General features: G+C 35.9%; 1 protein-coding gene across 1 annotated transcript in view; it reads right to left on the minus strand.

The window, feature by feature from the left end:
- Positions 1-15,649, minus strand: part of LOC115215515 (ubiquitin-like modifier-activating enzyme 6) — a 393,428-nt gene that overhangs the window by 200,853 nt on the left and 176,926 nt on the right. The window contains exons 3-4 of the mRNA XM_029784689.2: positions 12,906-13,000; positions 7,728-7,756 (exon numbers count right to left, since the gene is read on the minus strand). Of these exons, the coding sequence (XP_029640549.1) occupies positions 7,728-7,756; positions 12,906-13,000 (124 nt within the window). The remainder of the gene's footprint in view (positions 1-7,727; positions 7,757-12,905; positions 13,001-15,649) is intronic.

Consider the following 15,649-nt stretch of genomic DNA (forward strand, 5'->3'; position numbering starts at 1 on the left):
TCTTTTACTCTTTCAATTGTTTCACTCATTCAAAATTTTACTTGAATGAATTGATCCGAGTACTTTTTTTTTAAAGCCTAGTGCTTATTCTACTGGTCCCTTTTACCAAACTGCTAAGTCACAAGGATGTAAACAACCTAACAGCAGTTGTCAAGCAATGGTGGGGAACAAAGACACAGAGACACACACACACATACACACACATACACACACAATAAGCTTCTTTCAGCTTCCATCTACCAAATCCACTCACAAGGCTTTGGTTAGCCTAAGGCCACAGTAGAAGACACTTGCCCAAGATGCCACACAGTGTTTTAACACCAAACAATCTTCACAGTGTTTGAGAAGCACTTACTGTGAAGATTGTTTGGTGTTAAAATCTAAACTAATGAGAGTATGTGACCAGGAACTAGACTAATGTGATTTCAAATCTAACTATAACTGCATCATTATCCTTCAATTAGGTGTCAAAAGAAGCTTAAGAACATATTGTTATGTACAGAATGTGATGATAAATTTAACAACTTCAACTAAGGTTAATTATTTTGTTCACCACACACCAGCTATCATAGCATGACTAAGCATGTTTATATACTCATAAAGAGATTACAATGTAAATATTAGTTTATATCTGCATCTTGTTGTATATCTTGTTTAATCTTTCCACTTCAGTTATGTCCAACATGAGGAAATTACATCAAGTCAGTTGTTAAACCTAAAGGAAAGTCACTCCAACTGGTAGATCACAGATAAATATTCATGATAGTGGCATTTATAATACTATGCATGCATATGTGTGTGTATATATGTGTATATATATATATGTGTATATATATATATATGAAAATTGAAGGTCAGATGCTATATATATATATGTATATGTGTGTGTGTGTGTGTGTGTGTATACATATATACATGTTGAAAATCAGATAACAAGTATAAGTTTTCAAGGTGTGAGGAAATTACACGAGATTTCAGACATGCTTTTTTTTTTTTTTTGTGATAAAGTCAATTTGTCCCAACACTACAAAGAGATGGAATATTTCTTCAATGTTAATGAAAAAAAAAATACATATGAGGTATGGATGGGATTGAGTGTGTAAAAAGCACAAAGCAAGACTAATGTTGAAAATAATAATGTTAATATACTTATAGATCACTTTTTTTAACCAGACTATCAGATGACTGTCTACATTACTGATCACAATGTGCTACCATAATTCCCTTGAGAGTACCTTTCTCTTCTGCTTGGGCCCTCACTGTTACATTATATCATTTCATATCATCTTGGAAATTTTATGCATGGTCTGTCCTGATCTCTTAGATACCATTCAACAACTGCACAAGTCCACTTGTTTGTCAGCCTTCCAACATGTCCAACCCAGCAGAACTTGTATTTTTGGTATTTCATGATTAAACCAATCACTTCACCCATTTTCAAATTACCTTGTTTCAGATATGCTCCCCAAATAGTATTCCTAACATGGATCTTTCCATGATCATCTGTGCCTTAGCTTGTTGTTGTTCTTCCTTTCCACAGAAGTCTATATCTCCCTTGCATATAAGAATGCAGGTATGACAGTGCTCTAGAAGAGATTGTCATGTAGAGTCTTGACCAGCTGTGCTTTGAACACATCTTTAATCAAAGCAAGCACTTTCCACTCAGCTCTTACTCGGTGTGAGATCTCAACATTTCTGTCTCAGCATATATTTACTCTCTGACCTAATGATATACTCCTTTACCGCTCCGATTTCATAATTTTCTCACCACAGGAGACACAATCTATAGCTTTTACTCTTTATAAATTATTTATAATATCAGGGATGATCTTACAATATTTTTTAAAAACTTGACTTGACAATGGAGCTACTACCTTGTCTAACCTACTAAAAATATCAGCCAAATATCCTTTATATGTCATCACAACATTACTTATTATAAAAAATTATAGGTCATACCAGATAACAAAGTCTTATATATCTAGTGTGATTAAAAAACAGAAAAAGAAAAAGTCATGGTGGTCATAACTGGAACATGAGTCTAACCAATCAGAGCTTACCTGGAATTCAACAATAACAACATTTGAAAACATAGGAACCAAATTCTGTTTAGAAGTCTAAAGGCTTGTAGGCAACAACAGTATTTCAACAATACTTCATCATTAATACCAAGAACAATGAAACAATAAAATTAAATTAATAAGTTTCTTTTTTCATTATGTCATTAATAAAAAAAAAACAAGAATGTATTAATGCTAATGCAATTTCTTCATGTCAATAATAAAAGCTGCATTACTCAGGACTAGAGGAGAAATTTCAGGTGTGGAATCAAGGTCTAAAATTGAAGGGCCTTAAAATCAATCTAGCAAAAACCAAAGTCTTAGCAAGTAGAAAGGCAGACAAACCACAAGTCTCTTCAAGCAGATGGCCCTGCTTGATCTGTAGAAAAGGCATAGGTAGAAACTCCATAAGATGTACCCATTGTAAGCTATAGACACATAAGAGGTGCAGCAATATCAAAGGAAGGTTAACTGGGAAGATAGTTTTTGTGTGTGGCAGATGCACAGGGGCAATAAACACTGAAAATGTGCAGAAAACAGCTTCCATCACATGCCAGGAGAAAAGAATCAGAACTAGGTGATAGCTTCCATTACCTAGGTGACCAAATCAGTAGCAGAGGTGAACACTCTGAGAATGTAGCTACTAGACTAAGTATAGCCTGGGCAAAGTTCAAAGAGCTCCTACCTCTGTTGGTAACAAAGGGCCTTTTGTTCAAAGTGAAAGGTAGACTGTATGATGCATGTGTGCAAACGTCTATGCTACATGGAAGGGAAACATAGGCTGTGACAGCTGAGGACATGCACAGGTTTGAAAGAAATGAAGCTAGTATGCTCTGCTGGATGTGTAATGTCAATGTGCATACATGACAGAGTGTAAGCACTCTGAGAGAAGAGTCGAACATAAGAAGCATCAGATGTGGTGTGCAAGAGAGACAACTGCACTGGTATGATCATCTGTTATGTATGGATGAAAATAGCTGTGTGAAGAGTCACACCCAAACAGTGAAGGGAACCTGTGGAAGAGGTAGACCTAGGAAGACCTGGGATGAGATGGTGAAGCATAACCTTTGAACTTTGGGCCTTACAAAGGCCATAACAAGTGACCTAGACCTTTGGAGATATGCAGTACTTGAGAAGATCCAGCAAGCCGGGTGAGATCATTGTCATGGCCTATGCCAGTGTTGCATAACTGGCCCATTTAAGAGTACCCTTCAATCATCGAGCAATATACTGTGCTTGAGAAGACCCGTTGAGTCAAGTGAAATTGTTGTCCTGGCTGATGCCAGTACTTCCCGACTGGCACCTGTACCAGTGGCACTTAAATGGCATCATTTGAACATGGCCAATATTAGTGCTGCCAGACTGGCTTCTGTGCTGGTGGCACGTAAAAAGCACCCACTACACTCTTGGAATGGTTGGCGTTAGGAAGGGCATCCAGCTATAGAAACCTTACATCAGATTGGAGCCTGGTACAGCCTCCTGGCTTGCCAGTCCTCAGTCAAACCATCCACCCCATGCCAGCATGGAATGCAGATGTTAAATAATGGTGATGATTATATATATATATATATATATATATATATATATATATATATACTCATGGGAAAAGGTCAGAGAGCTCCTACCTCTACTGGCAACAGGGGGCCTCTCTCTCAGAGTGAAAGGCAGTTTGTATGATGCCTGTGAGTGAAGAGCTATGATATGTAGCAGTGAAACATGGGCTGTGACAGCCAATGACATGCATAGGCTTGAAATAAATGAAACCAGTATGCTTCGGTGGATGTTCAATGTCAGTGTGCATGTTTGACAGAGTGTAAGCATCTTGAGAGAAAAGTTACACATAAGAGGAATCAGATGTGGTGTGCAAGAGAGGCGACTGCATGGGTATAGTCATGTGATGCATATTGACAAGGACAGCCATATAAAGAAGTGCTGATCTCGAACTGTGGAGAGAACCTGTGGTAGAGGTAGACCCAGGAAGACATGGGAAGCATGATCTTCAAAATTTGAGCCTCACAGAGGCAATGACTAGTGACCGAGATCTTTGGCATTATTCTGTGCTCGAGAAGATCCATCAAGCCAAGTGAAATTGTAGTCATGACCACTGCTGGTGTCACCTAACTGGTACTTGTGCCAGTGACACGTAAAGAGCACCTTTTGAGTGTTGGGCCTCATGGAGGCAAAGTGTCTGAGTTCCTTTCAAGTGTTAGGCCTTACGGAGGCAGTGACCAAGACCTTTGGTATTATGTTGTACTTGAGAAGAAGACCCATCAAGCCAAGCAAAATCCCAGTTGCAGCAGATACTGGTGTCACGCAGATGGCACTCATGCTGGTGGCATGTAAAAGCAACCGTTGGTGTTAGGAAGGGCATCCAGCTGGAGAAAACCATACCAAATCAGACTGGTGCAGCCTTCCAGCCTCATCAAATGATCCAACCCATGCCAGCATGGACAATGGACATTAAATGATGATGATGATATATATATATATATATATATTTGGGTCATTTCATCATGTTAAACCATTATTCCCTACACATTTTTTTCTCTCTCCATTTTCTTGTTCTCTTTCCATTTTTTTTTACTCTCAACCCTTTCTGCTGAAGAGCATTTCGCTCGAAATGTCAAAGACATTTCCATTCTTCCCAAGCATCAAACTAATACACCTTCTTGTTGTTCCCTCACCTGTCTTCATCTTGTTTTCTGTAAATTTGAACTATATATATATATATATATATATATATATATAGTGTATGTATATATGAATCTATGTGTGGCGCATACAATACTGATTGTTAGAGCTGTTGTTAACCTGAAGCCAACTCTGACCTAACAGACCTCTGATCAAAGAAACTCCAGCTGTTAACAAGCTATCATTTTAGGGTACCAAGGACCATTCTTTAAAGTGCCATTTTTTAAAAGTAGGTGTCGTTTGTAGGGGTTTTGACTGCTTTTTCTAGGTCTTCTTGAGAATTACTGTTACTGTTTAGTACCAGGTCAACCTTCATCAAACAAACCTATGATCAAAAGCATTCCAACTGTGACTATCTCATCTTTTTCTAATGAACAAAGTACTCAAGGCCATATTATGATCCTGAGATGCTATGCTTAGGATGGTAGGATATAATTCAAGGGAGATGTAGCTGTTGTTTCTAGCAAGTTGTGCAACCTCATAAGCTCTTTTATTAGCTCAATCTTAGAGAGAATTACAGAAATACACTTCTCAACAATCTGGTATAACACAAGCTCAATTCCCAGTTATTGTTGTAACTCTATTAATTCTTCATTCAGATGTCTCCCTCTGACTGCAGTACACAACCTGAACAATGTTGGTCCCTCCCAGGCTGATCCGGCATTTAATACAAAAGCTTTTAGTGGCTATCCAATAACCTATTAATAGTTATTGACCATTTTTATAAAGGTTGCTGCTAAATAATACCTTATATGTCTACCATATCCTTTTCTGGTTGTTGTGTTACTGCATGTAGTACAAAACTAGATTCTATGTGCTACAGTGTCACAGCTTGCTTATATACCATTATATTTTATTGCTGTAGTGTGCATTTTACACATAGTATCGATAAAACTATCAGTTTATTGTCAAGATATGGTGTGTTATCGAGTGTAAAATCTGGCTACTGCACTCAATGACATCTCCTTTCCCATTAACCATTGGCTGATATAAAGCAATACCTTGCCATAAATATCAACAAGAGAAAACACATGGTGGTCTTAAATACCATATTTAGAAATTTAAACATTTGAGAATATGTTTAAGAAAATCATTGTTGTTGTTGTGGTGGTGGTGATGTTAGTAATCATTGTCATCATCATCATTTCATCCCAATTATTTTAATTTCTGTTTTACTATTCTGACAAAAATCAGATGACCTTGCAAATTCCCCTGGCATGAAATAAATTATTTGCAGTTTTGTTTATTTACAAAAGAAAAAAAAAAAATTAAAGTATATAAATACTATTGACATTGTAAGTATTGGAGAAGCAAGAGTTGTAAAAACAAAACAAACAATAATGATGATAGAATATTAAAGAAACTGAAAGGAAGGGAGAGGAACAGTTTCTTTTGCTGCAGGGAAAATTGTTCAACTGTTCTTTAATTTTAAATAAAAAAAAGGACAACTAAGCTTTTAAGTTTCAAATCCTGCCACTAACATTATATTTGTCAAAAAAATCTTTCAGCACACTTAAATCTAATGCAGTGTTACAGGGGTTAAAAAAAATACCAGAAAAGTGTAGTGCCAAATACCATAGATATGAACTCAGCTACATATGGTGTCAATACTCATGATCACACATATTTTAGAATTTGTTAGCAAAAAGTTACCCTTCACTTAACACCCAACTATTGATTGGTTTCCACTTTGGTTTTCAGAAAAGACTTGAATAATTCATAACAAATTTATAAATACTCAAATTCTCATAATAAGTGGGAGAAACAAGGAGACAAAACTATTTAAATACTGTATTTAAAAAAAGGTAACACCATATTGCATGTAACAAGTAGTGTGTTTCATTATACTCAATGTTGTCAAATCTCAAATATGGTTCCAAGCTAAAGATTTTTAAGAATTTATCAGATTTGACTTAATTTTGTGACATCTCTTAGAAATTACAGGCAACACACTAAAATGCCACAACCTACAGTTTGTTAACATCTGCAGTATAGTGTAATTTGAGGGAGATCTGGGTGTTTATTTCTAGGAGCAATCATATAGACCTTCTCTCACTGGTTCAGTGTGTTGGAGTTTAGAATCTGAAAAAAAATTATGAAAGAAGATTCATTGCTGCTGCATGTGGCTAGTGAAACTTGTTATCTTTATGTAGTCAATAAAGAGCACCAGCACCAGCATCATCATTGTCATCGTTGGCCTTGTTTTACACTCTGTGTTCCATAGCAAGGGTTGAATGCTTTGACAAGATCCAATGGGCCCATGGAGTGCATCATGCTTCACTGTCTACTTGGCATGGTTTCTATAGCTGGATGTCCTTGCAACCACTTTACAGCATGTACTGGGGGCTTTTTTCATGGCACTAGCACTAGTGAGGTTGCCATACAGCTCGAAAGACTATGAGCCCTGAGGGAGAAGCTTTATTCTAGGGGATAAGGGATTAATGTGTGAGAGAAAGGACCAAAGCAGTTGAAGAGATATGACTATTCTTATGTATGACTTAAACTTGCATTAGTTGCAGATAGAGATAATTAATATAAATCTATTTGTGACATCATCACAGTTATTAACGTGGACTGGAAAGGTCTTCATAAAAGCTATGGTAACTTCTTATTACAAATTATTTCATTTTTAGTAAGGTCTTGTCAAATGTAAACACATTCAGTAATTTTTTTTCTGGCTTTACATTGTTAAATGGCATTTATTCAGAACTTCATTTCTGTAAAGAAATGACAAGAAAATAAACCACAGAATTTACAATAATAATAACAACAATGGGTCTGAAAGACAACTCCAACAACTCAACAAGACACAAATAATATACACAGTAATGACATAGGTGTCATATAGTGATGTTGTGGCTAATATCAAGTTAATAACCAGAACAGACTGCTCAGTGAGAAACAGTAAAAAAAGTAGTAGTAATAGTATTAGTAGCAGCAGCAATAGTAGTTATAGTAACAACAATAAAAACTTACTTTGATTCCAGCAAGAACTATGTTTTTAGCTGAAAAACAAAAGAAAAGAAATATAATTACAGGAACAATAAAGAAGCAAATTTGTGACAGGGATATACCATGAAACATGGTATACCATATATGTGGTATGATATACCATGTGACAATAATAATCCTTTCTACTAAAGACACAAGGCCTGAAATTTTGGGGAAGGGAACTAGTTGATTTCATTGACCCCAGTGTTTCACAGGTACTTAATTTACTGACCCTGAAAGGATGAAAGGCAAAGTCGACCTCGGCAGAATTTAAACTCAGAACATAGTGACAGGCGAAATACTGCTAAGCATTTCGTCCAGCATGCCAATGATTCTGCCAGCTAGTCACATTAATAATAATAATAATAGTAATAATAATAATAATAATAATAATAATAATAATAATAATGATAATAATAATAATTTCTACCATAGGCACAAGGTCTGAAATTTGTAGGGAAAGGGATTAGTTGATTATGTCAACCCCACTGTTCAAGTAATATTAATTTTATCAACTTCGAAATGATGAAAGGCAAAGTTTACCTCAGTGGGATTTGAACTCAGAACAAAGAGAGCTGCAAGAAATACCACTCAACATATTATTTGATGTAATATCTGTCAATCCACTATGATAATAATAATAATGTTTTTTGTTATTTAGGCACAAGGCCAGGAATTTTGAGAGGAGGGTTTTAATCAATACCAGCAACCCTAGTACTTGACTGGTACTTTATTTTATCAACCCTGAAAAGATGAAAGACAAAGTCGATCTCAGCAGGATATGAACTCAGAATATAAAGAGCCAAAACAAGCATTTTTCCAACACTTACAAGTTGGTATCAAAAGGTTCCCAGCTAGTTATGTTTAATAAAAAAAATAACTTATCTACCTTAAGTTTTAGCATCATCGCCTTTGAAATAGTCACCTTGTGCAGCAATACACAGGCTTCAGCATTCCTGCCGCTTTTGGAATCCGGTCGGGAAGTCGTTTTCCACAGGCGAATTAAGGACCTTCTGTGTTTTGCTCTGGATCTCAACAACGGTATTAAAATGGCAACCTTTGAGCAGCATTTTCATCTTGGGTAAGAGATGGAAGTCTGCAGGTGCTAAATCTGGCAAATAGGGTGGGTGCAGAAGTGATGCCATGTTGTTTTTGGTGACAAAATCACGAGTGAGGAGAGCTCGGTGAAGAATCCAACTCTTTGCACTCCACATTCGCTTTTGCCGAATGTCATCCCTCAATTGCTTCAAAACATTACAGTAGAATTATCGATTGATAGTCTGGCCCTAGGGGATTAATTCTTAATGCACAATACCACATTTTCAAGGTGACACTCATGGCAGATCCTCCAGATAGCTCATCATCTTCCAGAGATGTTCTTCTGCTTTTGATGTGCCCATGCTACTTGTAACATTGTGTATGACTCATTGCTTCATCACTGTAAGTTTGCTTAAGCATGCTCAATGTCTTTGTAGCAGACTTCCCAAGTTTAATGTAAAATTTTACATTAGCTCTTTGTTCCTGTCCATGACAAAAACGCAGACTACAGTGTACATGTGATCACAAAAATACAAATTTCACAACTTGCTCCATAAACACAGTGATGTTACTCAACACACCGCCGCATGAAGGTCACTGCAAACTCTCACTGTATATTGCCGTCTGTTGGCATGCTACAGAACTAGCCCGGGAACTTTTTGATGCCATCTTGTATGGTTCTACCACATCATCATCATCATTGTCAGTAACACTGTTATCACCAATATATTTTCTTTTTTTTTTTTTTGGCAAGTATACTACTATGCACCACAATACTGAATCATTTTATCTGCATGTTTACTTCCTGAAAATTCTTCTAACTCCACCTTTTCGAAATTCTCTCAAGCCTACACCTAATTCATTTACCATTTTGTCTTCCTTTCACCAGTCTCTCACAATGTATTTATACCAATGCAAACTCATATATACTCCTACCAAGTCATTGTCCTCACCAGACATTGCAGGGTGTAAAAATACACTTGGTTGACAAACAACTGACTTTCAGCTTAAACCAAAGTAAATCAAAAGAAAAAGTCACATTTAGTTTCTGTTTAACATGAAAGAAAAAGAAAATGATGCTTTAGTAAAAAGAGTAAATACAAAATGAATAAGAACTTTCAGGCAAACCAGGAGCTCTATTTCAAGTGATTGAGATTATAATGATAATATAAGCAGGAAGTAGGCCATACTAAGTGACTAACTTGAGATTAGGAAGAGCAGCAACAACTATCATTAGTGATTAATATAATATATAAAATAAACATGTTTGTGTATAAGAAGAAAGAGAATACTTTAACAAGAGACAGCTGACATATAACAGTAGCTTGTAGTAGTTAGAACAAACACGGTTACAATCCAACACTGCTGCCACTTACATGCAGTAAATATGCATAACTGAGATAGCTGAAATATTTTGCAATTTCTACTTCACCATGGTAATGGCAAACCAGACAAGGTTCTTCTGTATTGCATGCAGTGGAATCTGAGAATTTTTTAATGATGGAGAAATGTGGGACTGGCAATTCGTTGAAAAATTACAAATGCCAGTGATATTCCCATACTGCCATTGTTATAATCATCACCATTATCATCATCACTACCATTCAAAACACCAATATCAACATCATCATCATAGCTCCATTCTCCAGCATGAATGGATGTCATTGTCATCATCATCCTACTCCTCCTCTGTTAATGTCCATCTTCTATACTGGCATGGGTTGGCTGGTTTGACAGGATCTGATGTAGTTCCCCAACCTGTCAACTCCTGTCAAACTGTCCAATCCATGCCAGTAAAAAGACAGATTATGATATTTGCTTATCCATTCATACTGGTACAGTAAATATTGTAAACTAAAATGTGAAACTTCTGATAGAATCACTATGTTACCCTGGTTTCATTGATTCCTAGTTGTACTTATTTCACTTACTCCCCACTAATAATCTTTAGGAAATAGAATGAACACTACAACTACTACTGCCAGCCACAATGAATTTGATGGGATTGGTCAACTGTTGATAGCTATATCAGATCACCAAAGGCTGAGCTAGTAGTACTAATTACTGCATTGTATTCAAAACTATTTACTGTAAACAAGAGAAATAACAAAAACCAAAAATTCAAATAAAGAAAAATTCTGTAAAAGTGGTGATACCTCTAAGAGCTATTTGTGAAAGCTGCACAGAAATCGTGGTTAGATTGACCACTAAGACTTAACCTTCTCTAATCACAGGCACATGCTCAGAGCAGGCCTGTTTACTTAGACCATGCTAATCACTCTTTTCAACAACCTTATTTCTCTTTTCAAGAAGAAATTTGTAAAGTTGATGAGGGAATGGCCGAAGGGGAACACGAATCTGTCTTTATCCCATTTAATCTTGTCTACCACACAATCTCTTTCAAGACCACCAGACAGATAAAGCTGCTTGCCCTTTCAGGCCAATGGAATAGATGGGGATAATATTTACAATGGACTTAGCTGAGAGCTGGATGATATTAATAATAATGATATCAGAATCAGAGCCTGCCACAAGAAATTATTAAACAAACATTCTTAAAATTGATGCTGATCTTCCTTGCTGCTTTTATGGTACATCCAGAGAAAAAAAATTATCAACTCATTTCTGGATGCTTTATGTTAACCTCAAACGAATATATTAATTGCCATGATAGACTTAGTCAGTATTTGCACTGGTTCATATGCTGTCAGTTTCGATTCATATGTGAGAAGAACTGACAGGAACATAAGATTATCAAAGTAGTAGAAAATAAAGGTACCACCTTTCCTTGGGACTTTAGTATTCAAATTGATTAAGCAATAAATACATGGGCAGTCTCTTTAATGCAATATGGCACAGGTGTTGTTAAATAGACAAAGAATAAGCTTGAAGAAATGGATAGAAAGACCAGGAAAGTGATGACGATGAACATAGAACTGCACTTTAAAAGTGATGTAGATTGTATATGTCTAGAAACAAGGAATGAAGTGGGCTCATAGAATACAAGAGCTGTGTTGTCAATGAGGAAAACAGTTTGGCATGGTACATCAAATAGCAGATGAAACCTTTGATTGTTGCCGTTAGAAAGAGCAACATGATACCTAGTGAAAATGTGACACACCCAAAAGAATCTAACAAGATGAAGTGCAAAGATTGAACAACTGGAAAGTGAAAGTGATGCATGGGCAATACTTCAAAGATATGGAAGGGAAGGCAATGCCAACATCTGGAGGTGGCTAAGGGATAGTGATCTGAAAGGATGCACTGATACACTGATATGCAGTATTCAGGGACAAGTTTTAAGAACAAATTACAATAAGTTACAAATATATAAGAGTATTGAATCATCCCTTTATAGGATGAGTAGCGTCAAAATGAAACAGTCTCACATATTGTGGAAGAGTATAGTAAACTGGTTCAAAAGGAAGTATGATAATGTAGCTATGCATGCTCATGGGAGATTGGATGACATGTACATTTTGAAAGGACATTGAAATGTCACAATTATAAACCAGGTGTCACTGAGAATGATGAGTATACGGTCTTGTGGGATTTTACAATCCATTAAGATTAGGTGATTGATGCTTAGGGACCAGACATTGTTGTATTTGATAAAATGATGAAGTAAACCAAGATCATAGATATTGTCATACCTGAGAATGTATGAGTGGATGATAAAGAACTAGAAAAAATTGAGAAGTAAAAGCCCCCGTGAATGTAGACAATGAAGAAACTATTGTCCCAGTAATTATAAGAGCATAAGGAGTATTTAACAACTAGGTTTGAGAAATTTGTTAGAGAAAATGGGATTGACATGAAGGTAGAACATGCGCAGAAAACTGCTTTATTGTGGACCGAGGATTTTGAGATTTGTACTTGGATGTTAAGTATCATGGAAGAAGACTCTGTAAGATCCTTGATAACAGGTTGTTGTTCACTGTTACAAAATTAGCTGAAGCAAGTAAAATCAAGAGCTCTGAGAAGTGAACTATACAACAACAAATATAATAATCTAATTTCTTTATTACTTCCACATGAGTAGACATAACAGGGACATGGTCCCAAAATCAAAAAAAGAAACAAGGAAGAAAAACATAAAGAAGAGAATAATGTGAGACTCCTTACCAATTTCAATTCCCAGACCACCAACACCATACAGCAATACAGATGCTTGTGCCATCCTTTTCATGGCTGTGTCACCCAAAACATATCTCTGTCGACTGAAAAGAATAAAAGACGATAATTCTAGATAAATATTAAATTACAAGAGGCATACAAAATTTTTTTTTATATAACTTCATAGTAGAAGAGTTTAACACAGTGAATAGAAGGGTGATGTAACTCCAAGTCATTACTAATCAGACGGACATATGATAAAAAACAGTACAACCATCTCATTTATTCTTGCATACATAATGTCTCTAAGACTACGTTATACAGAACATGGATACAGGCATGGGTGAATAGTTAAGAAGATTACTTTCCAGGCATGTGGCCTCAGGTTCAGCTCCACTATGCAATACCTTAGTCAAGTATCTCATACTATAGCCCTGAGTTGACCAAAGCCTTATTTTGGTAGATGGAAACTGAAAGAAGTCCAACATTTGTGAATGCATGTGTGTGTGTTTGTGTGTGAGTGAGCGAGAGAGAGAGAGAAAATATACTCTTGTCTAGACATCACATGATGGTTGTAAATGAACATCATCATCATTGTCATCATCATCACACAGGTAAGATTCTTCATTTGTAAGAATAAAAAAGTTATGAGGGGTTTTAGTATGTGCTTACATCAGAACTTGACCATCAAATTTATGCCAACTCAGTAAATCTCTCTGCCATACACCAGCCAACAACTCTGATGGCTGGGTATATTTCTTTTAATTGCATTCAAACATGACTCATTCAATGGACCAAACTCAATCCGGTCCTCTCCATTCATAGCAGACTCTATGTATATACATTTAAATGCATTCATTCATTTCAATTATTGAAACAAATAGGAGGCAGGTAAACTTTCGTTGATATTTAGAGAGAAGAAAATGTTATTTGCTAATAGTGAGATATGGCTATATGAAACAGATGTCTAGCAGACGGACACTTGCAGCTGTTGTCACCTGAATGGGAAAAATATGCAGATAATTGCAAATATTCAAATTAAGAAGTATTGAGCGGTGAAGACATCAAATTTTACTGGGGAGGTGCAATTTGTAGAATTTCTGCTTTTATAGTTGTATAGTTAAGAAGTTTGCTTTGCAATCCTGTGGTTTTAGGTTTAGATCTACTGTTGGCACTTTGGACAAATGTCTTCCACAATAGACTTGGGTCAACCAATGGTTTGTAAGTAAGATATAATAGACAGAAACTATATGGAAACTTGATGTATAATGTGTGTGCATGTGCTTGTTCCATAACTTAACAGTTAAATAAATGAAGATGAACACAAAAGTATTACGCATCAAAATAAATAAAAATGGCATCAGCTAAACTCTTGAAGGCAGTGCCCTAGCATGGCCTCAGTGCAATGTCAGAAACCAGTGAATATATATATATATATATATATATATATATGTAAAGAATATAAATTAAATTCAGAATTTAAACTGTGAATTCATAAGTCTAAAGACATTTTGGAAGCATAATAAATAAATATATATATAAATAAATGAAAATACAAATTCTTTTATAAATATGAACATTCTTAGAATTGTCAGGGATGATTTAATACCTAAAAGATGAAAGATTTACAGACAAGCTGAACATTCATAAGATAATCATAGGATGAGGCATTAGTTCTTAGAATGGATCAAAGACTATATTTTCGTAGTTCTGTCTTGATATCAGTTTTATAGCTACAAGATAAGGAGAAACAACAAAATTTCAAATTTTTGTCCAACACCAGGAAATTTTAGGAGGAGGAAGCTAGTTGATTACATCAGGACCCCCAGTACTTGGCTAGTACAGTATCTTATCAACCCTGAAAGAATCAAAAGCAAAGTCAACTTGGTGAAACTTGATCTTAGAATATAAGTCAAAAGTAATGCCACTAAGCACTTTGTTCAATATGCTAACCAATCTGTCATCTTAGTAATAATGGTAATTCTTTCTACTATATGCACAAAGCCTGAAATTTGTGGCAAGGAGCCAATCGATTACATTGATGCCAGTGCTCAGTTTGTACTTATTTTATTCACCTTGAAAATATGAAAAACAAAGATGACTGAACTTAGAACATAAAGATGAAAAAAATGCCATGAAGCATTTTGTTTGGCATGCTAACAATTCTGCCATCTTGCCACCTTAATAATAATAGATTTGGTAGGTAATTGGCAGACTTGTTAGAGTACTGAATAGAATGATTCAGAGTTTCTACTTTGACTTTCCGCTCTCTGGGTTCATATCCACCTGAGGTCAACTTTGCCTTTTCTCCTTTTGGGGGTCAATCAATAAAAAAGTATCAATTGTGAACATTAGATTGGTAGAACTGCCAGAGAATGAAGCATGATGTGGTGTTTGTTCTGGTTCTTTGCATTCTGACAACACTTGTGCCAAGCTATACTGGTCTAAGTCAGTGGCTTTTCCTTTTGATAAATGTCAGTGGCACAGAGCGAGGCTACATGCATGGGTATCTGTTGGTCTTCGTTTTAAAAAAATCTTGCTCCGACCAGTGCATATATGCACAGATGCATGGTGAATAGCCCCTATTCTCACCATTGCAAGGTAGAGAGGAAATGCCAACAGTCTATGTAGGTTTTTTAAGGCCAGCATAGTCAGTACTGTTAATTTAACTCAAATTTCTCTAGATTCATAAGTAGAAGGAAACTGTAAGTTGAGGTGTGAGTTTCAGAAAGTTGCATTTCAAGTGAGAAAGG

The sequence above is a fragment of the Octopus sinensis genome, linkage group LG9, assembly GCF_006345805.1.
Source record: "Octopus sinensis linkage group LG9, ASM634580v1, whole genome shotgun sequence".
Taxonomy (NCBI): Eukaryota; Metazoa; Mollusca; class Cephalopoda; order Octopoda; family Octopodidae; genus Octopus; species Octopus sinensis.